The following is a 27,988-nucleotide window of genomic DNA, read 5'->3' on the forward strand; positions in this document are numbered from 1 at the left end:
GTCTCCTCCCTCCTACCTCTAACTCCATAGCTCTTCTGAGTACCACCAATCCTATACTGCATTAACTTGACGACATACACTTCCATAATCACCGTCACCACCACTGATACAATACCACAGTCGTTCACCCACCCATCTCCTCGGCCTTCCAGCTGGTCTCCCTCCTACCTCTAATTCCACAGCTCTTCTGAGTACCACCAATCCTATACTGCATTAACTTGACTAGCATAGACTTCCATAATCACCGTCACCACCACTGATACAATACCACTGTCGTTCACCCACCCATCTCCCGTCACCCTTCTTTATCATCACACAACCATTCTTTCAACCTTGGACACACACTTCCTTATCCCCATCACCACCACCACTGAAACAACAACACCCTCATCCACCCATCCATCATCCCTCATCCTCACTCACCCATGCATCATCAGTCACCCTTCACCTCCAGCACACCACTGTCCCCTCACCTTCGAGTCTTCATCCTCCGCCTCCTGCTCCGACTCCTGCTGGCGATGGCTGCGGCCGCTCTCCAGCTGGGCGTTCAGACCCACCTCAGTGAACTCCAGTGCCTTTGACTTGAGGATTTGGCCATGGTTGCAGAGCTCATCCCTGTTGTGTGGCATGAGTATGTGCGTTAGGAGGCCGTGTGCTGCATATTGACCAACGTTACCCGATAATCATACTCAGCATTGTATTTTCCAGTATCTGACCCAAAACTATTGCAAAAAGGCATAGATAATTAATGGTTTTAACGATAACTTTAACTGGATGTCATTATTTGTGTGGGTATGTGAAAGTTGTGGGTCTGACGCTGATAAATGCAGTATTTTGAGTCAGACAATCTGGCGACGCTGACAGTGACTTGCTGCATTGCTCTCTATGGGGGAAGTGAAGCCTTCCAGAGATCACAGTTGAAGGTGAATCTTGGACAATGAAATGACCTTCCACAGTATTAAGGTCCATATTATTAAATGTATCAGGTTCCCACTAAAAGAAACAAAGAGAGAAGCAGAAAGAGAGAGATTAGGGGGAGAGTAAAGCAAAACTGGACTGACCTGATCTTCATGTATTCAGTCTGCAGGGTGATGGCGTCGAGGTAGGTGCGGGAGTCCAGCTTGGAGCAGCGCCGTGCACGCTCAAACACGGAGAATATGTCCTCCTGGAAGTGGTCGAGGCGCGTGTACAGGCCCTTGTCCAGCCGCCTCTTCATGATGTCGTAGGAGAGAGCTCGCATCTTCTTCCCATCCACCTGTGAGATCGGAATGAAGCAAAGAAATGTATCAGTGTCTACAATTTATAAGTCTTGTTTTTTGTGGGTTTTCCTTTAATGCACTACAAGACCCATAACACTCTTTTTCTCCTCCTTTCTTCAAGCTTAATTTTCCTTATGTAGGAGTATGGGCTATGTCCCTCTCCCACTCTTGACAGTACAATCTCTCCTCCCTCATGTACTTCCTACTCGTGTCTTCCTCTACACATACTGTCTCTGGTCTTCTTCGGTCTTCCAGCTGGTCTCCTTCCTTCTATCTCCACATCCGAAGACCCATAACACTGTTCCACTATTACTAACACAACCAAACAACCAGCATCACACCTCTTCTTCAATCGTCCAGTTGGTCTCCCCCTTCTACCTCCACCAACAAAGACCCACAACACTTTCCTACTTATACTAACACCAACCAACCAAACAACCAACACACCTCATCATAGTCGGGCAGCTCACAGAAGCTCTCGGCAGTGTACCTCCCGTCCTCCTCCTCATGGTTGTACACACTGATGAACAGGGACATGAAGAGCTCCTGCACCAGCGCCGCCACGTTGGGGATGCCCTCGTCCAGGCTGCATAGCTCCAGACGCTTCTGCTTGGTGGGGAGGCATGTGTTACGAGAGGTGGAAGATGGCATAGAGATGGACAGAAATAAAGGAAGCACATTTAAGGGTACGAAGGAAGAGTGAGAGGAAAGGGAGGAGGAAAATACATATGAACACTAAGAGTAGTGGATGGGAAAGGCAAAGAGATGGACAGATATAAAGGAAGCATGTGTAGGAGTAGGAAGGAAGAGTGAAAGGAAAGGGAAGAAAACACATACACACACACAGAAGCTAAAGAAAATGGAGGTAAAAAAGGCACAGGGAAAGGGGAGGGAAAGTAGAGAATGCAGTCTTCCTGTTATGAGATAGGTAAGAGTAAGGGAAAGCTTCAACAGCACCACACAAAAAGAGAGAAGACAAAACAGGGTGAGGCAGAAAGTCCAGCCCCATACGTGCCTCGAGAGCATGGCGCTGGAGGGTGAGGGCGTCGCGGTAGATCTGTGAGTCGGGCTCGTTGTAGCGGCAAGCATTCTGGAACATGAGGGTGAGGTCCGCCATGATGTCATCCAGGCTGGGGTAGGCGTTGTTCCTCCACTTCTGCAGCACCTTCTCCAGGTCGATGGGCTGCTTGATGACCTGTGGCAAGGGTGTGAAGGTGATGAGTGGGCTGCTGCTGCTTTTGTTATAGTAATGGAAACAGCTGAAGGGCAATAAACAAAGAATAAACAAAAAAAGACCACTTGGTGCTGCTCCTACAAAAGCAAACAGGAATGGCTTGGCGATGGTATTATTGTCATCCTTAGATATTATTATTATTATTATCTTTATATATCATGGGTAAAGACTGTAAAGACACCTTCCATTTACTGTATTGAAAGCATGCACAGATAAATGACATAACTGAAGGAACACACACAGAATCCACACTATACATAGCATCATTAACTAAAAATAAATCCTCTGGCAATGACAAAGCAGCATTATTACCAAGCACCATAATCCTCTGGTAATGAAGCTAATAAACTACATATAATAAACTTCACTGGCACTCTCACTAATCCTCAACTCATAATACTCAGCATAAAATAAAATAAACTACACCAGCACTCCATAAAAGTCTCCTCCTCACCTCATAGTAGTCAGGGTAGAGAGCCTTGGAGGGCAGCTTCATGAACACCTCGGACAGCTGTCGCCCCTCGCTGTCCCTGAAGTCCCTCACCGCGCTGTACAGGCTCTTGACGTGCTTGGCGCTGCAGGCGTACACGGGGAACCTGGTGGGCTTCTTGAGCAGCTTGGCTTTGATCAGGCTGTTGTCTCCTTGGTTTAGCTCACGAATCTTTTCATTTAACACCTGAGAGAGGAAGGTGATATTACATGGTAGGGAGGACAAGGGAGTGCGGAAGAAGAGGATAAATGAAGGAAGGAATGGAAGAGTAAATGATGCATCCAGCAGAGAATGGGTGTAAGGGACAAAGTTTTTTTTTTTTTTTTTTTTTTTTCCTAGTTTGCACTGGGGAAGGTAAGCTACACATTCCAGGAAGAACAAAGTATAAATTGCAAGGGAAAAGAAACCCTCGGTACACTAAATACAAGGCCGCTTTTCCCTTGCAACTTGTTTCTTCTTCCTAAAATGTGTAGCCTGCCCTTCAGAGTGTAAACTATAAAAAAAAATGCCTCTGTCCCTTATGCCCTTCTCCTCTGAATGCCTTAAATCACTATCTATGCTATAAATACCTTTAAAGTATAAAAACTACTTCTTTACTATCCCAATGAGAACTATCGCTTCCAGTTCACAAGACCCACTACAGAGTAAAGATGGTCGTCACTAAATATAACCCTTGGGCCTAGGATCCTAACCCTACCATAAAAGTCCTGGAGCCATACCATTAGATCTCTAGACACACACCAATTAACCACACAACCTTAACTCACACCTCCCACTCAACATCCATCTCTGCTTTCCTTCCTCCGTATCTCCCCACATAACACATCTCAGAATCATCATGAACACCTTCCTAAAGACACTCCTTTTTCTTCTTTGCATCTAATGTCCTTATTTTCCCTTATAGGATTCAATGGGCTACAAATCTTGCTTGACACACACAACTGCAGACCAGAACCCACAGATCTACCCAACAACTATGACCTCCAAATATCTTTCCTCGTATACCCTACAGCCTGCTGCTCTCACACCTCCCACTCTGCATTCATCTTCCCTTTCCTTACTGCACGACCATCATAAACACCATCCCTGACACACACCACTGCAAACCACAACCCACAGATCTACCCGACGACTAGACCTCCACATGCCATTCCTCATACCACCACCAACCAGCTGCCCTCATCACCCCCTACATGACAACCACAACCCACCCCCATATAACCCCCTATCAATTACCCTACAAAACACCACATTCAGTCCCCCACCCCTACTGCAAACTACAATGCAACAACCAACCCTGCAACTGTGACCTCCAAATATCATTCCTCATAAACCCTACAACATGATAACCTCACTGCCCCAAACACCACAGTTACAACCACGCAAATACAACCACCTTTGAATTACCCTACAACACACCACCTTCACCCCTTCACCCCCAGTCCCAGGCCTCACCCGTTCCAGTGTGGTGGCGTCAGTGTGGATGACCGAGCCCTCCTCATTGTAGCGCTGGCAGTTGTGGAACATGAGCTTGAAGTCCGAGATGAGCTCCTCCTCCGTGTTGTAGCGCTCCCCCTTGATCTTACTCTCAATAGTCTCCATGTCTATTGGCTGAGTAATCACCTGTATAATATCACATTCTCTTTTTCTCTTCATTGCCTCTCCATGCTACTAATGTTAGGTGGGTTAGTGAAGTGAGGTTAGTGGGAGCCAATGCACCTGAACAAGTAGACAAAGCTTTCATTCTGGGTAAAGGTTAATTAATGCTTACTGTTAAATTATTCCAGCAAGAAGAAAATAATGGACAAGAACTTACATAACATTTTACAGCCTTCATTGCATTGGGAGGATGGATGATCTCACAGCCAGTTTATAATAAAAAATAATCCCAATACAAACACAAAAGAGATTTTTCACATCTGCCAAACGTTAATAACCAGACTGGAAAAATCAATTTTTGTGCAAGAAAGGGATCTGTTGGTTATCCTTTTACCCCATTCCCCCATAGCCAAGAGTTGGGAGTTGAAATGGCCTCCACCAAAAGTAGGTTATCCCGGTAGCAGCGGGGATCATGTTTCTTAATGGTCCCTCCAAGCGAGAAAAATGAGAAAAAATCACCCCTCCCACAAACCATTTCATAATATATACCAAAGTATTTGTGATCAGATTATGTATCATCTATTTTGGGGGGTTGATATCATGGCACAAATTTGGCCCGTCGCTGCTACCGGGTTAAACAGCTCGTGCAAGGAGTGGGAAAACAATTCAGTCTGAGGAGAAAGCTGAATTACATCATGAGGGCCTACAAGATACTGTGGCAAGCTAGGGACCTACGGGCAAGCTTGCACACGGGTCTGTTATGAGAGAGGGATGGCTGGCACGTCTGATGAATAACGTCATGAATAGGTAAAGTTGGTTTGACAAGCGACATGACAAAGAAGTGCAGTAAAGTTTCTGAATAAGTAACAATATAGCTATGACTTGCCAGTACTTCTCTAAAGTAAAGAAGTAACCTTCTAGTAACAACAGGAAAGGAATTTTACTCTGAAGTTATTAAGAAATTACTATAACTTGTAAGAAAGTCAGAGCAAGGAATATTATCAGACTCATGGGCAAGTTATTGAGTGAACAGAAGTTCCTGTAAAAGCAGCTATCAGCCAATCAATCTGCTCATAAACAACAATGATATAGACTCCTGAGTCAGCTGTGTCACTAATCCTTCCTCACACAGCAATACATGATATCAAAATGACATTCAAGTGAAGGATAACCTGAGCCTATAAGCAAAATGGAATCAGACATCCTCCTGGTCTCTCTCACACACACACACACACACACACACACACACACACACACACACACACACACACACGCACTTCCTGTATTTCACAACTAGGTAAATACACACACACCAAAATTACTGAGAAGGTACTGGCAGGAGATACTGTTTCTAGTACATGATCAAACCCCAAGTTATTAACCCAGACATTCACTCACATTACAGTACAGCATCATTATTAGAGACAAATCAGGTAGAGAGGGAGGCGTGCAGACACTATGATCTGTATCTTCAGCAGCCCCCAAACACCTAAGATGCCAAAAGAAAGAGAAAATGAAAGTGAAAGCAATGACAGTAGTAGAGAGAGAGATAATATAGAAGATAATAGAAGTGGAGGGACATAAGGGGACAGAGGGACAAGTGAGGACTGACAACTGACCTCATAATAGTCTGGGTAGTCCCTCCTGTTGGGCTTCTCGATGAATGCCACGATGGGCTGGCGGCCGTCCTCCGTCATGTAGTCCATCAGCGTCTTGAACAGGATCTTGGCGCGCCGCTTGAAGGTGAGTGGACGCTGGGGTCGTGCCAGCCGCCGCTGCCCGCGTGAGACAGACTGGGAGTGGGAGTCATCATCGTCGCTGTCGCTGTCGGAGTCCTGGAACAAATAAACGCATCGAGGGTAAAATGACATCTCAAGAACTACATTTTGTCTTTCTATTCTATTCTACCGTATTTGTATTTCTATCTTGGCATTTTCTGCTCTCTTTATCATCATCATCATCTTAGGCCATCACTAGGACTGCAGGACAAACACCTTCCTTGCCTGCTGTTTGTGTCTCCAACTCTCCATCCTCCTAAGGCACATGCTCTAATTTCATCACTCAACCTGGCACTCGTTCTGCTCCGTCTCCTACTATTCCTGGGTTCCCATTGTTTACTACTTTGGTTGTCAGTCTGTTATCAGTTACACACACACACACACACACACACACACACACCTCATCCTCAATGGCCATGATCTCCTCAGCCTTGTTCTGGATGTATTTCTGGAGTTTGACGGCATCCCGGTAGATCCTGGAGTCCGGCCGGTTGTACTGCTGAGCGTTGTCGAACATGAGGTTGAAGTCTTCCATCATGTCTGGGATGTAGCGGTAATCCCCTTTCTGCAGATATAAAACTTCACATCAACACCAGTCACATCACAATAAATCATGGTGGATTTTAAGGGAATTATTTATAGGGAATGATTAATATAATGGTATACTTTTATTGTCCTTCATCATGTATTCTATTCCACTCATCATAAGTCAGTGGGCACAAGAGAAGGTAATATCATTGTGCACACAGACATAATATCCAACTTTGGACTAAAAGTTAAGATAAAGAAGGAAATAGAACCAGGAAGGCCAAGGAAGACGTGGAGAAAGGTGGTGGAGGAAGATATGAGGAGGCTGAACATCACGAAGAAATGGCTATGGACCGGCAACAGTGGAGGAGGCTCATATCCCGTCCAACCCCACCATAGGGAATAAATGGACGTTAAACGATGATGATGATTATTGTTGGTAGCCTTGTGTTTTGGTTAGGATGAGGAGGTGAGGTGGTAACATGATTCAAGCACATATAACTAACAATTTACTTAATGTTTATCAACTCTTGAGGTGAATGAGAGGTTAGGTCATATTACATGAATAAATGACCTGATATCTGATATTAAAATCTTGGTGAAACAAAGTAAACACAAATAAAAAATAAAACACCTCACTTTATATAAATTCTGAAGCCAAAAAAAAAAGAGATCAGTTCAACATGAAAGGGATGTGAATGGCTCCACTTACCACAATCTTCTTGCGTATCTGAGACATGGATATCGGATTCTTGATCTCAACGTAGTAGTCGGCATGCCAGCGTCTGTTGGGCAGCCGCTTGAAGGGCTCCACCAACTGGTAATTCGGATCTGTGAAGAACAAAAGCATGCACCAGCTCTCATTGCTGTGCCACATGAATTCACAAGCTCCCCCGAGTGCACCTCAAACAAAACTAATCAACATCTCTTTCTTGGAAAAAAAAAATCTTACAGAAAACATTATGCACAATTTCTTCTTACTGTATGTTGATGAATAAGCAAAAATATACATATAAATAATCAAAGAAATGAATACTATATACCACAAAAAATATTATTGCACTTTGAACCACCCAATGACAAACAGACAAAGCAGCATCGGGCAAGTCTTACCGCTGGGAGCCGTGAGGTTCTTGGCGGCCAGGAAGAGCTGCCACTGTGGGTTGTCAGGGTCCACATCCTCGTCACTTTCCTCGTCCTCGTGGGGAGTACCCAGAGGCATCTCTGTGCCCCCACCCACACCATCCTCCTCTGGCAGGGGCAGCTCAACGCCGTCCTCCAGTTCAGCCACAAGTACTGACCAGGGTTTGTTGGAGGTACTCCTCTTGCTCCTGCATCACAGCAAAGATCAAACTCTTAGGATTGAATTTAAGATCTTTTTTCAAGATTAAGATATAATTTAATTATATCCAGTGGCAAGAGGCTGAGGGAGGTATGTTGACCTTTCCCTCCATGCTGATATAAAACTGAAACCAATGTAATCGATGCACTGTGTACCAACTAAAACCCATCATGTGACTAAGCACTGAACAGCAAAACAAGACACAACACCAAAAGTGCAGCCATGAAGAATGTGTTATATCTACCAAACTAATGCAGGCGAGTGCCACCCACCTGAGACGCACAGTCTTCTTGGCATTGAGAATCTGTAAGAGGTCATTTTTGCGCAGCTGCACTAGTTTCTTGAGGGTGCGGGCATCCTTGAAGATCCGTGAACCAGGCTCGTTGAAGGAACAGGCATTGTTGAAGAGCAGAGCAAAGTCATCCTCAAGGTCATCGACAGTCTTGTACTGCTTGGCCTGGATTCGTTGGGCCACCATCTTCAGGTCGATGGGGTGCTCAATCAGCTGGTAGTATTCCGGGTATTTCTGGAAGAACAAACCAATCCTACTTTATTGTTGAAATAAGCATGTTTCAGTTTGTTTCAATAGCAAAATATCTGTAAGCCCTGACTGAAAAAGAAGCGATCATTTCCTCAGGCACATGGCAAATGAGGTGCACTGCAGTACATTTTAGTCTTGCTTTGAAAGATTTCCAACCTTCTTGTATACCGTGGCACTAATCTCCTAATGAACAGTTTCCATTCTACTCAATTTTTAGCATGTTCAGGACCCAAAGGTCACTCAGCAATACTTTGTCATGTTTTCTTTGATCAACCTCTACCATCTGTAACCTTAACTAGAGTATAATCACTCTGGACTTCATATTTCCTAAATAAGTTGTGAGCTGCAACTTGAAAATTATCACTGTGATATGCAACAGTGATGAGCAATGACAAAGAATTTAGTAGTAAAGACTTAAGCACCACCAGAATGCCCCAAAAGAAAAAGCCCATCAATGACAAATTCCTGCAATACTGACGTTCTTGGATGGCAGGAGCCTGAAGTCGTAGGAGTAGATGCGCCCTTCATTGTCCATGGCAGTGATGACGGCCCCAAACAGCTCCTCAACTGCGTCCTCCATGGTCATGGGCTCCGTGTCCTCCTCTAGGATCATGGGCGCAGACATAGCCAGGGCGGTCTTGGGCATGCCACGGCTCCTCTGCTGGGGTGCACAAGAACAATAGTCAGTATAAAGGCCTTCCAAGAGGTTTTACAGTAGGGTGTGTTTGCCAAGTTATATGCATATTCATACTTGTATAATGATAACAAGCATGGTCAACTGTACTGAAATATGAAAATGAACTGTCCTAATCAAGAGTGACAAACATTCTTAATTTTGACATCATTTTCACACATCAGCTCAATTTTCCAAAGATACATTTTCCTCATATGCATACCGAGTGGAATGGTGTGTGGTACCTGGCAAACATTCCCTACAGAAACAGGACAGGGTCAGACAAGGGAAACAAGGAGGTAAAAATCTCATTAGTCATGTTAGACCCACTCACTCCCCATCAAGTTGCTGCAGAAACGTTTATCAGATTTTTCAAACGTTGTATTAGTATTCATTTAGTGATGCGGCTAGTTTGACTTTATAATTCCATTTTTGGCAGAGTTAGTAGCTAGTTAGAGGTGTTGGATTTTCCCAGAGTCAAGTCAATGTATTAACCTCATCTGTAAAAAAGTGGTATTAAAAAATAAACAAAGCCAACAACCACGTCAGGGAAATGGTTAAAAAAATAAAGACAAACCACCCACATCGTTGTTAAGAAAGGCTAATACGACGTTTAAATTTTAGGCGATTAAGTTTGTGGTGATGAAGGTAGCCTCAAAAGACAAAGGAAAACGAAGTTAAGTTAAAGGCACAGACATCTGGAGTTCATGACCCACAACCATATGCAGGAGAACAAAGGAGTTAAAGAAAGTAAGAATATGTAAGAGAATAAAGAAGTCAAAGAAAGTAAGAATATCTAGGTGAATTAAGTAAGAATATGGTTTTATCACTCATGACTTATAAAGGAAAATATACTAAAAACAAATGTCTGAGTAATCAACACCAAGCAAATGAGACAACACTGCAAGCTCGATATATCAATGTTAACAGCATATTCACGAGAAGCAAACGCATATATGTACAGTCCTGGAAGAAAACATTAATGCACTAGGTAAATGTAGAGTATGTTCACTAATTCATATGCACTAGGGAGAGGTGGGGAGTGGGACAGGGAGGGGCACGGCGGGGAGGGTTGGGGCCGAGGAGAGCGAGGCAACTGACATAAGGACCCGGTAGGTTTGTTATAATGGTGTTTGGGGGCTGCTGAATGGATAGCTGATAGTGTCTGAACTCCCCTACCTGTTGCATTTCATAATAGTAAAAAGGTGTGATCATGCCAACCTGGTGACTTCTACTCCCATCTTCACTCAATTTTCTAACCAAGACTAAATTTTGTTCCTGATATAAACACTAATTGGATTTTTTTTTTTTTAACAGCAAGGGAGGCAGCTCAAAGGCAATGAACAAATAACAACAACAAAAAAGCCCGCTGTATGAATTGGCGAACATACCCTAGGCCAGATTACCTTGAACCTACACCTCGAACCACAAAACGATAATGAATTCTCTCTTGAAGATCCGACTCACTAAATATCCGACCTTTGCCTTCCACAACTGTACATACACACATCAAAACACCTTAAATTGCACGTACAGGCTTAACTCAAGGCATATATTCAGATTTAATTTGTATCAATATAAGCATCTATTATGTCTTCAGTGTTAGTATACATTAGCAAATATATTTAGTTTTACTGATATTAGCAGCCGAACTAAAATGGATGTTACACTCGAGATAATGGTAGTGGTATAGAAGTTGTAGTAGCAGTAATAAGAAAAGTAGTAGCAATAATAATAGAAGTAACAGAAGTAGTGAAAATAATAGTAATAGTAGTGGAAGTAGGGAGCAGATGCAAAAACTTCAACATGAGCAGAAATTGTAGGTAGCAGTGCTGGTATAAGACCCTTCTTAAAAATAATGGTTCACTGTAAAGCCGGCGAGAGAGACCATTGTGCTGACCCTCTTGCCCTGCCGCTCCTCCTCCTCCATCTGCTGCTGCCGAAGCTTCTCCTTGTTGATCTCCTCGGGGGCGCGCTCCTTCGCCGCCAAGAAGATCTCCCAGAGCTCACAGGCGTCCTTGTACTCCTCTGTGGACTGCAGGGAGGGAAACAGGGAGGGTGTCATGAGTGTGTGTTGGGTTAGGCTCCTGAGTAAGCTTGCTGCAGGTCATTTACTTTTCTTTTAATGATATAAGTGAAGAAAGCAAAAGGGTAGAGGAAAAATAAAAAGAAACAAGCAGGGCATTATGAGTGTGTTGGGTTAGGCTTCTGAGTGAGTTTGCTGTAGGTCATTTAAAGATTTCAAATGTTACATAAGGAGAAAAAAATAAGATCTAAACAAAAAACTAAGAAAGAATACCTGCTAACAAAAAAAAGCAGAGGGTGACAGCAAAGAATTGTAAAACCTAGTTCCTGAGGTGTCTTGATACCCCCCTCTTGAAGGAGTCTAATTCATAGGAAGCTGGAAACGCAGTAGACAGAAAACCATTACAGTGCTTACGAGTGAAAGGGATGAAAGAGCAAAGATACAGGTTAACTTATTATGTACATGGATCTCAACAATAATAACAGGAATAGTAACTCCAGCAAATTACCTTGGCATAATAAAGCTTGGCATTGTCCACCAGGAGCTGTACGTCCTTGCAAAACTCCTCCAGCTCATTGTACACGTCAGTCTTGATCTTCTGCTGTATCTTGAGCATGTCGATGGGGGACTTGATCATGTCGTAGTACTGGGGCTCTGTCTTCTTCCGAGGCACCCGCAGGAAGGGCTCGCACAGGTACAAGTCCTCATCTTTCTTCTTGTTCCTCAGAGCGTCAAAAATGTACTGAATTGTGTCCACCTGGGAATGGGAAGGTGATAGGATGTTATGTCATGTCATGTCATTTTGGTTGGTTAGTAAAACAAGAAGTAATGTCAAGTTAGTTAGTAAATCAAGATGTAATGTTAGGATGTACTGTCATGTTAGTTAGTAAAAAAGAAGTAATGCAAGGATATAATGTCAGGTCAGTTAGATAGAAAAAAAAAAAAAAAGTCATGTAAGGACGTAGATCCATGCTAGTTGGTTAGTTAGTAAAGATGTAATGTAAGAAAGTAATGTCATCTTAATAATCAGTGATATAAATACACTAAACTATCAAGACTGGGGGTGTAGTATTGTATTCCAAAATCACCCCTGTAGTTTGTAAAGGGCATACTGCACTGTGTGGGATTCATCAGAGTTGGGATAACGTAAAATTCAAAATGCAGTTTCATATCCAAAAAAGGCACTGCTATAAAAGGCCATCCTACCTGATCTATATCAAGGTGTGCTGATTTAAAACCAAGTCCTGTATCACATTAAATATGAATCATATTATGTTGATATGTGTAAAGATATCTAACATGAAAAACAAGGTGTAGAGAAACTGTAACTGTAAGGGTCCACCAACATGCTGCTGTCCCACACTAAGAGACTCACCAGCGTTGTGTCGTTCCTCCGCCTCTTGGGTCTGCCCTCAGCCAGTGGGGTGGACATGCCGCCGCTGCCGCCTTCCTCCCCCTCTGGCCGCTTGCGCTTAGGCAAGATCACCCTGCACCAAGACACTCCAGTCAATGCCAACACAAAGGAACAACTCGGCAGGATAAGTCAGCTTTACATGCACTTGACTGAGAATCGACTGACTTCAGTTTGGTCGCTCACTTTAGTTTAGTCTACTAAAATGTTGCTGTTTCATACTATAAGACTTAAATGCTAGTTTGTCTTGCTTGGTCAACTTAATTTTGGTTGCATGTTTCATGTTTTTCAAATTTTGGGGTAGTAACTCCTTGATTCACCTAATAAATACTCTTTCACTGTTTCAGATATCTCCCACTTCATATTTACACCAAAATTAGGAATAACCGTTGAAATGGTCATACATTATCAAATGGATAAATTATTATGGCGGCAATATTAAAATGCAATTCATTAATATTTTACAAAGCTGAAAAATGTTGCTGTGCCTTTGAATAAACATGTGTAAAGTTCTTCTTAGTTTTTGTCCAATGATTTCATGAATCATTTATGTGCCTCATATGACAGACACAGGCTTGGAGGCCTTTAATAATTATCTACATCTATAGCCCTGATGCCCTGTATGCTCCAGGGACTTCATCAACAAGGGTACCATACTCTTACCCTCATGAGTAACGCCATTTCAAATATGATCACACCTCATATCTTCAAGAAACAAGGCCACTTACTATGTTAGGAAGAACCTAATAACTAAAAATATCTTACTTGTTTCCTGGAGTGACCGACATCTGAAACCGAAGAAAAGGCAAAAATAAGAAATGTTTCCTGATGCATATGCATCCACATGTGTGCATATACACAATGCATACACTAAAAAATATATAATTTATTGTCCAAAAACAAACAGTTAAAACAAATTTGGCAATAACTGTATTCCTAAAATTACTAACTAGAAACCTCTATTACTATACAAAATATATATTTCTAATTACTAAACTTGGGTATAGCACAGTATTTGAAACTTCAGGATATTTAGAATAAAAACAAACATTATTTCTACCCATCACATTAAATAAATTTACTCAAACAACAGACTCGGCTACTGTGGAAATACGGGTAGCCATCTGCATATAGTGCTCACAACACACTTTCCACAGTGTTTTAAATCACACACCTCATTTTTGTTACATCATCTATATACGGTGGTGTGTTGGCATGTTTGGAGCTCCATGCCTGTGAACCTCATCCTGGTAAGACATCCTGGTAAGACCCGGTCCCTGTGTGCCTCCTCGCTGCCCACCCATACCATCCACTGCCCCACCAACATGGCAACCTCATGAACAGTTCCCCTAATGAACATACCAGATGACAGAGCAGTGGCATTTAAACTATGGCAACCTTCACTCATCCAGCCCCTGAAGTGCCTCCCCATACCACCCACTGCCCCACCAGCATGGCAACCTCATGAACAGCTTCCCTCATGCCCATGCCAGACACCAGAGCAATGTTGCAAAAAACTGTGTAATCTTTCAGTCATCTAACCCTTGAATTCCCCGTGTGTGCCTCCCTCCCTGCCTCCCCATACCACCTGCCCCACCAACATGGCAACCTCATGAACAGCTTCCCACATGCCTATACCCAACACCAGAAAAATTTAGCAAAAAACTGTGGCATCTTTCAGTCATCTAACCCTTGAACTCCCCATGTGTACCTCCCCCCCTGCCTACCCATACCACCTGCCCCACCAACATGGCAACCTCATGAACAGCTTCCCACATGCCTATACCCGACACCAGAGAAATTTAGCAAAAAACTGTGGCATCTATCAGTCATCTAATGGCAACCTCATGAACAGCTTCCCACATGCCTATACCCGACACCAGAAAAATTCAGCAAAACACTGTGGCCTCTTTCAGTTATCTAACCCTTGAACTCCCCATGTGTACCTACCCCCTGCCTACCCATACCACCTGCCCCACCAACATGGCAACCTCATGAACAGCTTCCCACATGCCTATACCCGACACCAGAGAAATTTAGCAAAAAACTGTGGCATCTTTCAGTCATCTAACCCTTGACCTCTCCCTGTGTGCCTCCCATCCTTCCCGACGGGGCAGCGACCACCCTCCCGCCTCCCCCCTGCCACCACCCGCCCCGCCACCCCACACTCACCCCGGCGATGCTGCTTCACTTCCTCGGCGCTGCACACACCTAGAGAGCCGCCCCGCGCGCCGTCATGCCCCCGCCGGGCCTGCACGCGCCGCCCCTCCGCCAGGCAACACTCGGGGGTGCCACAGGGGGCGCCGCGCTCCCCGCCGCCCAGCCCCCACAGGTCCTCGCTGCCCCTGGGACTGGCCACGTAGCCCCCGCCGCCGCCCGCTGCTCCTTCAGATATAGCCGCTAGCTGGCCTGGCCCGGTGCGTGGCGTGCCGTGCCGTGCGTGGGGTGGTGGTGTGTCCGTCCGGCCGCCGCTCCGCGTCCCCGCGCCACTGTGTTGTTTAGGACACTGTCGCCAGAACCCCGCCGACCGCATGCATACCTTACATTTTATCACTATTATGCTAACAAATAATACATATATAGCTAAATAGCTTATAAAGAATACATAGCTTACAAAGAACAAGTAGCTTACGATAGCTAAAAAATAAATAGCTTACAAACAGCTAAAGAATTCCTTACAAATATAGCCCCAACGAAATATAGAGCTAAATACACAAATAGCGTACACTAAACCTAATAAAGAACGAACAGCTAAATAGCTTACAAGACTATCAAAGTCAAAATAGCTCAATAGCTTACCAAGCTTCATAAGCTAAATAGCTTACAAAGAAGTTTTAGTCAATATTACACAAACAAACCAAGTACGCCTTTATTAGGTATACATTCACGTAAAAATAATACACTTCATACTGTGTTCATTTTATTATGACAGTCATAAGTCTATAATTTTTTGGCGTCCTGCAGGTAGGCATGTCCTGCGGGGTGCAGCGCCGGGCTCGGCAACACTGCCCACCACCACAACACGGGGCCCCCCTACCCCGGCACGCTGGTTCTTTTCCCACTCCTCATGCACTCCACTCGCCTCAATAAATTGATGAACCACTCCTATCCCACCCAGTAACATCCACAGGGCTCGTATTTTCACTATCTGGGGTGTGTGGAGGTGTGGGAAGGAAACTTCATCACCTCTTCCTCAGCCCCCCGTCCTCCCCCGCGGGTCAAGAGCCATTCAAGATCAATAGACTTCTTTATGGTCGTGTAGAAGGATGGTGACTTAAAACTACGGCACGCGATAGACCACTCTTCCTATCCGTCCCACTACCGTACATGTATTTTATCCTCATACAAAAACATGATTCCTAAGCCCTCACCTCATCACATATGCGGGTTCACCACTCAGGTTCATTATTTTTAGTACTTGAGAGCTAATTTAGTCTGCATTTCTCTTAGTAGAAAAATATGAATTGATAATATATTCCACCTCCTGCGCTAATTAATAACAAAACAGTAATTGCATTGTAACTATTACGGCATTTACGATTTTTTCTTATTTTTATTTTTTAGACATAAGATGGAGGCAACATTATCGGAAAGGAAAGGACAACTGCGCACTTTGTTATTATAGTTATGATTTATCTCTTAACAATAAAAAAGTAATACAGCACATATCTTATAAGTAGTAGTAGTAATTAAGCAGTCCTATGACAGCAAGAACTTTGATAATAGTTGGTCTCAGGTGTACTCAAGAATAGTCAGGAATGTCATAAGAAAAATATACATACATACATACACACAAGTCCTTTAATTTCATGCACTGCTCATTCGCTCTCTCTCTCTGTGGTCTGGATATCTTTGTAAATCTGTGCAATGGTAATTATTCTCTCTCTCCCTCTCTCTCTCTCTCTCTCTCTCTCTCTCTCTCACCTTTCCTTCTTTCCTCCACCATTCTCTCTCTTCCTCTTCTTCCTCCTTTTCTTTTTTCCACTTCCCTCATAACTACAAAACAATATCATGTCCTCTTCCTCTCTTTCATTCCTCAGCGTGGGCCGCCAGACTGTTTGCATGCGGCGAAAACCTTTTCCATGATTGAGGCAAGCTCCTGTCGGGCGGCCTCCACCTCCACCTGGGCCAGCGCTAGATCCGGGGGCAGTGTGTAGCTCCTCAGCTGCTCCTCAAGCTGACTCACCTGGGGGAGAGAGCAAGGACCACAAATGGAGTGTATCAATTTTAAGACACCTCTCCACCCAAAATTGACCTCTCTTTTGGCTACTCTTTACTTTGTCTTTTATAGGAGCAATGGTTAGCGGTCTTTTTTCTACACTTTCTTTTTGTTGTCTCTGAGCTGCTTTTTTTGTTGTAAAAAAATAAATAAATAAATAAAAAGTGGTAACCATGAGAATAGAAGTCTTGTACACAACACAAATATGAAGTTATCAATTAAGAACCTATTTAAGTTAACAGGGCCAGGTAGCTCTTGGCATCTGAGTTCAAGGCTATGGCATTTCCAGTACCTAGGGCAAGAATGCAGAGGTGTAGCTATGGGGGGTCTTATCAAGGGCTCTGGCCTCTTCTAAGAAAAGTTGGGCCACCACAGGGGCCTCCTTATGAAAGTGAGAAAAAAAGTAAATGATGTACTTTTTTAAAACTGGTATTGTGTCCCTCCACAGTTATCTTAGCCCTTGCCATGGTCCCCCTCATATGCAGACCCCGAAACTATGCCACTGCCAGAATGGACCACACACACACACACAAAGCCCTATAGTACAGTGGTTCCCTGGTGGAGTGAAGATGGATGGGCAGTCTCCTTTCAACCGTGCCTCAATCCACCCACCAGTGAATGGGTACCAGCGCAACTACAATGGTCCCAGAACTCTCAAATATGATGTATGACGACAGATTGAAGGAGATGGACTTAATGACACTGGAACAAAGAAGGGAAAGAGGAGATCTGATCACGCTATATAAGTTGGTAAATAAGTTTGATGAGGTGGATAGAGATGATCTCTTCTCAACTGCGAGAACACAGGGGCTGAGAGGACATGGAAAGAAACTGAATAAAAGTACCTGTTTGAGTGACTTGAAAAAGTATAGTTTTCCACATAGAAGTGTTAACACATGGAACAGCTTGCGGGAAGAGGTGGTGGAGGCGAGCAGCATCCAACAAATGAAGGAAAGGCTGGATGAATGTAGATATGGAGACGGGACTATTAGAGCTTAGCTCGGGCCTGGTAGACTACAAATAGGTAAATGCACACACACACACACACACACACACACACACACACACACACACACAGCCCCTCACCTGCCTCTCCAGCCCCTGCAGTTCAGCCCACTGTCTGCCGAGGGCCTGGTGTGTGATGCCCTTTGTCATGCCCACCTGGTTCAGCCTTGCCTGCACACAAGCAACATAAGGAGACATTAAAGGAAAGGCACAACATTACCAAGGAAGTGTAACATTCTTCAGGAGGGTTGTATATATTTTCTTTTATCGTGTGAAGGCTGCATAATCTTTCCTCATGACAATTTTTGATATATTTTCAGACAGCAGTAACTTTTTGTAAAACTTACCCTGTCTGAACCAGCTATGCAGTATAAAAGAGAAGCAACTAAACTTAAAGGTAATTGAAACATGTTGGCTTTTTTCAACACTAAAGAACAAGAATGTTGCCATTTGCACAAGACAACTCATTTGTGAACTTGATTGGATCTGATTTTTTTTGTTTGGTAAAGTATCGTAAGATTTAACAAGACTATTACATTTTTTTTTACAGTAAAGGAAACAGCTCAAGGGCAAAAAGAGAAAAAATAATGAAAAAAATCCCGCAAATCACTGCGGATTTCCAACAAGAAGACATCACCAAGCTACAGGAATGGAACAAAAAGTGCCTGCTACAATTCAATGAAGAAAAATGTAAAGTCATGGAGGGGAAATCCAGCATAATAACACCACATGGGAAACACTCCACTATCCACCACAGAGGCAGAGAAAGACCTGGGAGTATACGTGACCAGACTACCAGTGAAGGCAAAATCCGTGCCAATCGCAGCGGACGGGTTAATAACACTGTTTTGGACTGTAAAACTACCCCCACCCCTTTTTTTCATTTTGACGTGGACAGAGAAACAGAAGCAGACAGAAATGGACACAAGACGCAGATCACAAAGAAATGCGTGCCCATTCGGCCTAACTCTGCAGGGACTTATGCCGTCAATCACCGGACACTCACCTCATAGCTGCTGATGTCCGCCAGGTAGTTGTTACACTTCCCCTTCATGAACTTCTCCTGCTTCTGGTTCTTGGCGTGTTCCTCATGCTGCTGCTTCCAGGTGGCCTCTGCCTGCTGATAGATCCTGTGAGAGAAAATTGTGGCTGAAGGGAAGACTAACTAAGAACAGGTTAAGATGGGAGAGATGGATAACATTGTGATTCAGGGGAAGACTAACTGAAAATAGGTAAGGATTGAAAAGGTGGATGAGATTGTGACTCAGGGGAACACAGCTTGGTAACAGATAATAGTTGAAAAAAGTGAATAAAAGAGTTAGTTAAGGTTAGGAGAGTACTACCTGAGAATTGGTACAGATGGAAAATGTGAATAAGAGTGTCACTCAGTACAACTATTCCACACACAGATGATTCAACACAACTTAACCCGGTAGCAGCAAGAGGTCAAATTTGTGGCTTTGCCGTGTACCAGCGACGGGCCAAATTTTTGCCATGATATAAACCCAAAAAAATAGATGACGCATAAACTGATCACAAATGCGTTGATATATATTATGAAATGGTTTGTGTGAGTGATGATTTTTTCTCATTTGTCTCGCTTAGAGGGGCCTTTAAGAAACATGATCCCTGCAGCTACCAGGTTAAACACATTCTAAAAACACAGCAACACTCTACAGCCTCACCCTCCCAGTTATTCCAGGGACAACACAATCAACACAGCAATACAACATTCCACTAGCTTACTCTATCTCCTCAAATTCATACAAGACCTCCCACAGTTGCAACACACTCAGCACAGCAACACTCCACAGCCTTACCCTCTTATCTCTTCACCTCGGCACAAGACCTCCAGAGACAACACACTCAAGACATGATTCAACACCGCATCATTTCACTAACTCACTCTCTTATCTCCTCACATCTATGAAAGACCTCGCAGTTATTCCACAAACACAACACAGCAACACTCCACAACACGGCACAAGATCTCACAGTTACTTATTCCACACACACGACACTCAACACTGCAACAATCCACTAACTTACTCTCTCATCTGTTCCAGTTTGCGTGAGACCTCCCGGTTCATCTCCAACAGGCGAGAGGTGCGGGTCTGCTCCTGCTTTCTCTCGGCGAGCACCTGGGGCGGGAAAGGGTCTTGTAACACTCACGGCAGCAACGGCAGGATAGTTTCACATTAGGGTATTTCTTTTTTTATAGCAAGGGAGGAAGCTAAAGGGCAAAAAACAAAACCAATAACAAAAAAAGCCCACTAGACACTGCTCAAAACAAAAGAAAAAGAACAACAGGTCAGAGAAGAGGTTAGTTTTGGGTGGGGAGGTGATGCTTGTCGATTCAAACACAATATTGAGGGGACTCTTGTTTGGATATATGTCAATTTTATGCCTTACTTTGATGCTCATTCATGGATCACAACAATAATAATAATAATAATAATAATAATAATAATAATAATAATAATAATAATAACAACTGTTCCCCTTAGTATTCATATCAGGAAGAAAACTACTCTGTCCTAATGTTTAGAAAGGTGAGGTCATCAATATCATTATGCTCTGTGTCTTCACTATCCACACCACCCACACCATCACCACACTATCACAATCACCACCCAAACTACCATCATCACCACCCACACTGCCACCAACACCCACACTACCACCATCACCACCAACATTACCACCCAGACTACCACCATCACCACCAACACTACCCAAACAACCATCATCACCACCACCATCACCACACTCACCTGCATGTGGCTCATCTCCATTTCATTTACGGCAAGAATAATGTTGGTGCTCGTTGGCGTCTGAACATCGAGCACCTGAAAAAAAATTGGGACAAAGTAAAGGTCAGTTTGTCGAGGAAGAATTAGAGGAAGGATAGAGGAAGGATAGACGAAGTATAGAGGAAGGATTAGCACTGGATCAAGTAAGATAGAGGAGGATGATCACGGCAAGTCCAACCCCAAGAATGGCAGAAGATGGACTGTATAAACAAAGAAAAAAAGAAGAAGAAAGTATGTTAGTTTGTATTCCTGGTTCCCACGACTTCTCTAAAATATTTTCTGTTAATCTTACATTTTCATCCATAGCTTACTCTAACATGATGACCTGTACACTTCCGATTTATGCCATATATATGATTATCTGAAACACTCATACAACTGAATCAACACTAAAATATGAATTGCAGTCCATCACAAATATGAAGTCTGTTTGGGTGGGGTCTGAACCTCTTCACAGCACTGCCGCATCACCCTCAATATATCACTCTCTCATATGTCAGCTACGTACTATTTGAAACCCAACCGGACTTCGTAACCGAGTCTGACCATAATTATCATTGAAAGAAAGGGTGAAAGGACAGGAATAGGGAATAGCATACAGTTTTCAATACATTTATCATCATAACAATATAGAGGAAGAGATGCCATAATGTATATGCTATAACTAAAACAAAAAGAAGGAATATCATTAACCTGGTAGAAGCGACGGGCCAAACTTGTGGCTTTACCGTGTAGCAGCGACGGCCAAATTTGTACCATGATTTAAACCCCAAAAAATAAATGATACATAAACTGATCACAAATGCTTTGATATATATTATGACATGGTTTGTGCGAGTGATGATTTTTTCTCATTTTTCTCGCTTAGAGGGACCATTAAGAAACATGATCCCCGCTGCTACCGGGTTAACAAAGGAAAGACCAACCTCGGCCGTGTGTGCCAGCGCGTCGAGGCGAGCCTGTCCCTCATCCGATAACATATCCGGAGAAATTTTCACAGGTTCCCTCCACTTCCTGAGCTGTCTGGCTGCCCCGGCAATGGCATTCAGCAAAAAAGGGAGTCATTAACACCTTACAGAGTTGACTATAAGAATAACAATTATAACAAACTATATACTTTCAGAGTAGTAACATTTTCGTACAACTTACCCTGTCTGGACAAGTTACGTGGTACAAAAACAAAGCAGAATTACATTGTACATGCGACTAAATTCCAGCAAATCTCGAAGGTAGACTGGAATATGTTGGCTTTTTCAGCACTAAAGAACAAGAATGTTACAATAGCCACAAGATCCCCAGGAGTGTGAGAGGAAATGAAGCATGAAAGCGAACTCTTATAATAAACCAAATAAGCCAATACAAATGTAAACCAGAGCGAGAAATGTCTACAGATACAGATAAAGTACAATGGGATAGATAAAATACAGATGGGATGCAGATAAAGTACAGATAGGATACAGATCAAGTACAGAAAGGATAGATACAGTACAGATGGGAAACAGACAAAGTACGTGGGTGATATGGACCGTGCAATATATAAATAACTATACATCAGTGGCAAGGTTTTTGTTGTGGTTTGTTAGGTCAATGCACACAGGAGTAAACTGCTTATATATATACCCTCAGCATTGTACTCTGAAGCCTTGATGGCATAGTCCTCAGCCAGGATCTTTGCGTTGTCCTCGGAGTGGCGGCTGGCGGTCATGAGCTGGTGCAGGACGGTGATGCTGCGCTCGGTCTTCTCGTAGGGAGGGATCTGCTCAGCCCCGTACACCTCCCTCAGCCAGTCCACCACCTGCACCAAACCAAATAATTAAAATAAAAATAAATTAACCTTACCTAACCTAAAATAAAAAAAGAATAAAAAAAGGAATCTCACAATACATACATAAAATAAAACAAGAATTAGAAAAGCAAATAAAAATGGAATTGCACAAATAAATACATATAATAAAACAAGAATTAAAATAAAAAGTATATCAAAGAGGAGTCTCACACAACACAACCTCTTCACCGTCTCCCAAGCACAACAACTCACCTCCTTGTGCTTGATGTCCATGGCCACAAGCAGACCTCCTCCTTACAAGCACTGGGCACCTAAGGCAAACAAAAATATATATGAATAAATAAACAAATAAGTAAAGGAATAAATATAATTATAAGCATAACTACACACATTCCTATTCCAGTTTCAGAAATGTTTGTACACTTTCTGCTTAACCACTTGAATGCGGACTTCCTATAAGACATCACCAAGCTACAGGAATGGAACTAAAAGTGGCTTCTACAGTTCAATGAAGAAAAATGTAAAGTCCTGCACCTTGGGAGGGATATCCAGCATACCAATACCACTTGGGAAACACTCCACTATCCACCACAGAGGCAGAGAAAGACTGGGACGATTATGTTACCATGCTACCAGTGAAAGCCAAATCCATCCCAATCGCAGCGGACGGGTTAAAGCCTAAAATTTTATGATTATGTTATGAATGCCAATGGGACTGCACTTCTAAACTAAACATTACTTGGAGTCAATTACAATATCAATAAATACCACATAGCCTATTGTGATGTATGATATTCTTAATTATAATGCTGCTGTGGTTGCATCATACTGTTTCCCATAATACTGTTACACCAGTGGGTCTGTTTGCGTGTTTGTTTGTGTGGATGTGTTGTTTGTTTGGATGCGTAACGTGACGCAATCTGGGTGGGGGGGTGGCATAACAATATTTCAAATTATGCAATGTAGATAATTTCAAAACCGAGATAATTTTTACTCGGATTCATTCCAGACAAAATAAATTTCTTTCCATACATAACTTTGGTATGTAACTCTCAAACACTTCATTCCCTCCTTATGAATACTTTCCAAGGCAATATAGAAGATTAGACGGGTTTTCATTCGCAAAATCATTGTACAACTACCACTGGGGTCATAAGGCCATCCACAACAATCTCAGCTTCTATGAGAAACTTTAATTCATGAATACTGAGGGGCTGAGAAGTTTGGAAATACAGGACTATGAATGTATCCAGATGTGGCCCAGTGATATGATTCCTGCCGTTTTGTTGGGTTCATCTTTAGCACCAGGCAGGTAACCATATTGTCAAGTATGTGATGGCTCCAAGGCAAGATATATAGAATAGGCAAAACAATCTCCATATCCTCTTTGAAGGAAATGAGACACGTTTGGTAGACTGGTTTGGTATACATAACATATCCTGCTTTTATACATAACAGGGAAATTGCTGTGATATATTGCAAATACTTGTGTTACAGCCTTTTTTCACAACAATTTTAGGGTCAAATTTAGTGAGTCAAGCTCTACATGGATACTAGTTTTCTGTGTGGTTTTTATAATTTATTCCTCCTACAACCATAATTCAGTTTACTATGGCAGCTTTGAGGAAGGAGGTTGACTTTTATGCAGGACTGACTTTACACAAGTATTTGCAGTACATGGTCGTTACCAGTTGTTGTTTGATGTACATGTATATGCCTTGATGTGACTTAGTCAATGCAAAGTGTACATGTGACCCCTGAACATGGCAGAGAAAATTTCTTCAATAGAAAAATACTTTTATTCTGAGCAAATCTTATGAATTAAAAATACAAATTATCTAAGGAGTAAGAAATCAGATGAAACAACACTGTCAAAAGTAACAACTCAACCAAACATTCCTTAACAATAATAAGACTCTTGCTTGTCAACACCACAACACTTCTTTCCACAATTCATAGAACTGGAAGTCAGACAACAAACAGAAAATAGTAAACGTCAGACATGGAGCACAAGAGCCATGACACAGCACTCACACACAAAGTCTCAGGACAATCTGATTTTATAATGCATCATATATGTATACTTCTCTATGACACGAGTACATCAAGAATATATTTCTACAACACAATTTTTAAGTCAGATTCAAAATAAACCAGCTGTCACTGGAAGTCGGTGACAACTACTTGGCCAGCTGTCGTCAGCTCCTCATCGGCAAGCAGCCCATCCTCTGCACAGGGTGTGTGAAGGCAAGTGATGAATAAAATTTTACACAAGAAAACAATCACACTCGAAAAGATGAAATGATCAACCAGTAAAATATGGCAGACGACACATTCACATACCATTCCCGTCATGCTATTCCTGACACAGTCTTTACATGCCATCCATTAATTCATAAAGTGGTTTATAAAAATCAATAATTTTCATAAAAGAATTCAAACACTCCTACACTTAAATAGCAACACTCCATTAACTCTACATCATCAAGTTTTAATATGATTCAAAACAGAAGCAGTTTGCATCAATAAGATAAATCCTAAGCATCACAGGGAAAGGCATACTGATGTTAGATAGTTCAATATAGTCCACCACCTGGACAGAGCACCTCACAGATGATGGCATACATGTGATGGTTTAATACAGCCACCCTACAGAGCACCTGCACACACCTAAGCTCATATCTATGTGGGCTGCAGCAGACTGAGCTCCCCAACACCACTGAAGAGCTCTGCATCCACTGAGTCCTTGATGGTCAGCTCAGGCTCCTTGGTTACCTGCTGAAGGAGGTACTGAAGTGGCTCCTTCAGGCATATCCTTTCCTTCACACTCATCTCGTAGAAGCCCATTTTTTCCTTCGTGTGGTACGTGATACCCTTACTCTTCACCTTCCTTTCCTTCACGTCGATCTTATTCGCGCACAGGACGACGGGGACATCCGGACACACCCTCAAGACATCCCTGTGCCAGTTGGGGACATTTTTGTACGTGATGCGGGAGGTGACGTCAAAGAAGATGAACGCAGCGTGGGCACCGGCGTAGTAACCATCACGTAAAGGACCCAGCTTCTCCTGCCCAGCCGTGTCCCAGAGAGCCACGATGCAAGGTCCATGGGAGGTGGTGAGGGAGATTTCCTGCTTCTCTACTCCCAAGGTGGCGATGTACTCCTTCCTAAAGCTTGCGTTCGTAAGCATGGATACGTAGCTTGACTTCCCTGTCCCTCCGTCCCCCAGCAGAACGATTTTATACTTGTCAGGGGTGAAGGTCGTGCTAGAGTCCGGTGTTTCCTGTCCCTGCGATGACTGGTCCGCCACGCACTCCATTTTACGATCGCGCATAATGACCTACGGCACTTTTTACGGAACTCTTGTGAAAGCTGAAAAGGAGAGAGAGAGAGGGTTGTTACTGTTTTGCCCTGGCACATGTTGGCTACTCATTTAAGTACTGATGACTACCTTGAATTAAATAAGTTATAGTGTTCAAAGTTTAGGACATTGGATTTTCTTTATTTTTTTTATTGTGACATTATTTTGATCATTAATTCTAAGCCTCAGTAACTGTCTCTCCCTCTCTTTCTCTTGAACTTTCACACTCGATCTAAATTCAATACTCACAATTTATTCATATTTGCTCCCAGGAGGTATGTAAAATAAACTATCTTGTCAAACTAAGGAATGTATGAGCTTCTATGCCTCTGCCACCTCCTCAGATCCCCTCGTGTTCTCCACATGGACAGAACGCGATATATGAGTAGTGGCAGGAACATAAAAATTTGCACAAGCCAGCCCAGTTAAATTTACAACCATAAGCGCAATCAACCGTATGAAAAACCTTGCCATCGATATATACTTCTCTTATAATGATATGCACAGTCCATATCACCCACTTACTTTATCTGAAGACTCATTTCTCTGTGTGGTTTATGTTGGTATTGGCTTATTTGGTATATCTTAACCCGGTAGCTGTGGGGATCATGTTTCTTAAAGGCCCCTCTAAGCAAGAAAAATGAGAAAAAAATCATCACTCACGCAAACCATTTCATGATATATATCTACGCATTTGTGATCAGTTTATACATCATCTATTTAAGGGGGTTTATATTATGGCAAAAATTTGGCCTGTCGCTGCTACATGGTAAAGCCACAGGTCCCCAAGCTTGTTGGGGGTAGAGGGTAGGTGGCATTTGTCTGCCACTTCTTACTAATGTATTATATGTGTACAAAGGATTTTGTGAAGGTTTGGAAGAAAACAGACCAAAATTAAGGCGCCAGAGTTATACTGGACCTTTACCAAAACAAATTATTCAGCTGAAGTAGGTATGTCACTTTCAAAGGCAGACTATTTTTTTTTCATAGGCAAAATATGACTTGGATCTTTTTATCTGCGCAAACCAGTAAAAGAGTTATTATTTTGGCAACTCCGTCAGAGGTCTATTCCCCCTCCTCCACCCTGGGGATAGTAACTTATTGCTACTTAAGGGGAAGGGGGAACAAAGGGAAGGGGAGAGAGAAGAAGAGGGAGGAATATTATCTGTTATTTCTTATCATCACTTGTAGACGCAGTATATGTTTGATGTGCCGGTAAAACGTAGAGTAGTACAACAGCATGTATTTATTATTGCCGTGGGAGGAATATTGGAGGCGCGTAGTGATTCTCCATATTTACCAAGGTAAGTAAGGTATGGTAAGTAAGGTAAGGTAAGGTAAGTAAGGTAAGCAGGGTAAGGAAGGTAAGGTAAGGTAAGTAAGGTAAGGTAGGTAAGATAAGTAGGGTAAGGTAAATAAGGTAATAATAATAATAATACCCGTAAAACAACCAAAACAACAAACAAATCAACCACGACAACCAAAACAACGAACAAATCAACCACGACAACCAAAACAACAAACAAATCAACCACGACAACCAAAACAACAAACAAATCAACCACGACAACCAAAACAACAAACAAATCAACCACGACAACCAAAACAACAAACAAATCAACCACGACAACCAAAACAACAAACAAATCAACCATGACAACCAAAACAACAAACAAAACCAAATCAACGAATCCGCGTACTCCCCCCTGTCACTACCCCGCTCCCCCGCTACTCTGTGTCTCCTCCTGTCCGCAGCATAGAGTAATAAGGGCCGGCAGCAGGACTCACCGGGCTGCAGGGGTCGTGGCACAGCGGCAGGAGCACAGAACACGAAGAGGAGGCGCACCGCTCGACGACCCGTGTTGACTGGCGCGGGGCGGGAGCATCGGTGCCAGATTATCGTACTGAGCCTCGTATTTAC

The 27,988-nt window shown here is 42.9% G+C and overlaps 3 protein-coding genes across 19 annotated transcripts in view; all 3 read right to left on the minus strand.

The window, feature by feature from the left end:
* Window positions 1-15,395, minus strand: part of LOC126980848 (protein polybromo-1-like) — a 28,561-nt gene extending 13,166 nt beyond the window's left edge. For 7 of the 17 annotated variants that reach the window (XM_050831266.1, XM_050831223.1, XM_050831189.1 and 4 more), the window contains exons 1-18: window positions 15,054-15,395; window positions 13,647-13,669; window positions 12,846-12,957; window positions 11,979-12,227; window positions 11,333-11,479; window positions 9,668-9,703; window positions 9,250-9,432; window positions 8,503-8,756; window positions 8,002-8,219; window positions 7,601-7,719; window positions 6,761-6,925; window positions 6,202-6,417; window positions 4,439-4,606; window positions 2,948-3,169; window positions 2,275-2,454; window positions 1,707-1,865; window positions 1,062-1,255; window positions 474-615 (exon numbers count right to left, since the gene is read on the minus strand). In XM_050831266.1, coding sequence (XP_050687223.1) covers window positions 474-615; window positions 1,062-1,255; window positions 1,707-1,865; window positions 2,275-2,454; window positions 2,948-3,169; window positions 4,439-4,606; window positions 6,202-6,417; window positions 6,761-6,925; window positions 7,601-7,719; window positions 8,002-8,219; window positions 8,503-8,756; window positions 9,250-9,432; window positions 9,668-9,703; window positions 11,333-11,479; window positions 11,979-12,227; window positions 12,846-12,957; window positions 13,647-13,669 — 2,787 coding nt within the window. In that variant the 5' untranslated portion in view covers window positions 15,054-15,395. The remainder of the gene's footprint in view (window positions 1-473; window positions 616-1,061; window positions 1,256-1,706; window positions 1,866-2,274; window positions 2,455-2,947; window positions 3,170-4,438; window positions 4,607-6,201; window positions 6,418-6,760; window positions 6,926-7,600; window positions 7,720-8,001; window positions 8,220-8,502; window positions 8,757-9,249; window positions 9,433-9,667; window positions 9,704-11,332; window positions 11,480-11,978; window positions 12,228-12,845; window positions 12,958-13,646; window positions 13,670-15,053) is intronic. The other 10 variants (XM_050831281.1, XM_050831258.1, XM_050831213.1 and 7 more) reach the window with 9 other exon arrangements.
* A 393-nt stretch (window positions 15,396-15,788) lies between these two features.
* Window positions 15,789-27,987, minus strand: LOC126980912 (uncharacterized). The gene is made up of 9 exons (XM_050831358.1): window positions 27,856-27,987; window positions 22,957-23,015; window positions 22,539-22,713; window positions 21,845-21,945; window positions 20,880-20,954; window positions 20,155-20,246; window positions 19,112-19,235; window positions 18,187-18,276; window positions 15,789-17,067 (listed from the first exon to the last, which is right to left on the minus strand). The coding sequence occupies exons 2-9, from the start codon at window positions 22,975-22,977 to the stop codon at window positions 16,918-16,920; spliced, it is 828 nt and encodes a 275-aa protein (XP_050687315.1). The 5' UTR covers window positions 22,978-23,015; window positions 27,856-27,987; the 3' UTR covers window positions 15,789-16,917.
* On the minus strand, window positions 25,387-26,025 carry LOC126982334 (uncharacterized). Its single transcript, XM_050834343.1, has one exon. It carries the CDS (start codon window positions 26,023-26,025, stop codon window positions 25,387-25,389), a length of 639 nt encoding a protein of 212 aa, XP_050690300.1.
* Window position 27,988: the final 1 nt, after the last annotated feature.

This window comes from Eriocheir sinensis, chromosome 4, assembly GCF_024679095.1.
Source record: "Eriocheir sinensis breed Jianghai 21 chromosome 4, ASM2467909v1, whole genome shotgun sequence".
Classification (NCBI taxonomy): Eukaryota; Metazoa; Arthropoda; class Malacostraca; order Decapoda; family Varunidae; genus Eriocheir; species Eriocheir sinensis.

Excerpts from the sequence above, each read along its gene's own strand:
- LOC126980912 (XM_050831358.1), bottom strand. The coding sequence starts at position 22,977 with ATGGACATCAAGCACAAGGAG. Across the intron at positions 20,247-20,879 it reads TGGAGATGAGCCACATGCAG|GTGCTCGCCGAGAGAAAGCA; the intron begins GTGAGTGTGGTG and ends TTCCCGCCCCAG. Across the intron at positions 19,236-20,154 it reads AAACTGGAACAGATGAGAGA|GATCTATCAGCAGGCAGAGG; the intron begins GTAAGTTAGTGG and ends TTTCTCTCACAG.
- LOC126982334 (XM_050834343.1), bottom strand. The coding sequence starts at position 26,025 with ATGGAGTGCGTGGCGGACCAGTCATCGCAGGGACAGGAAACACCGGAC.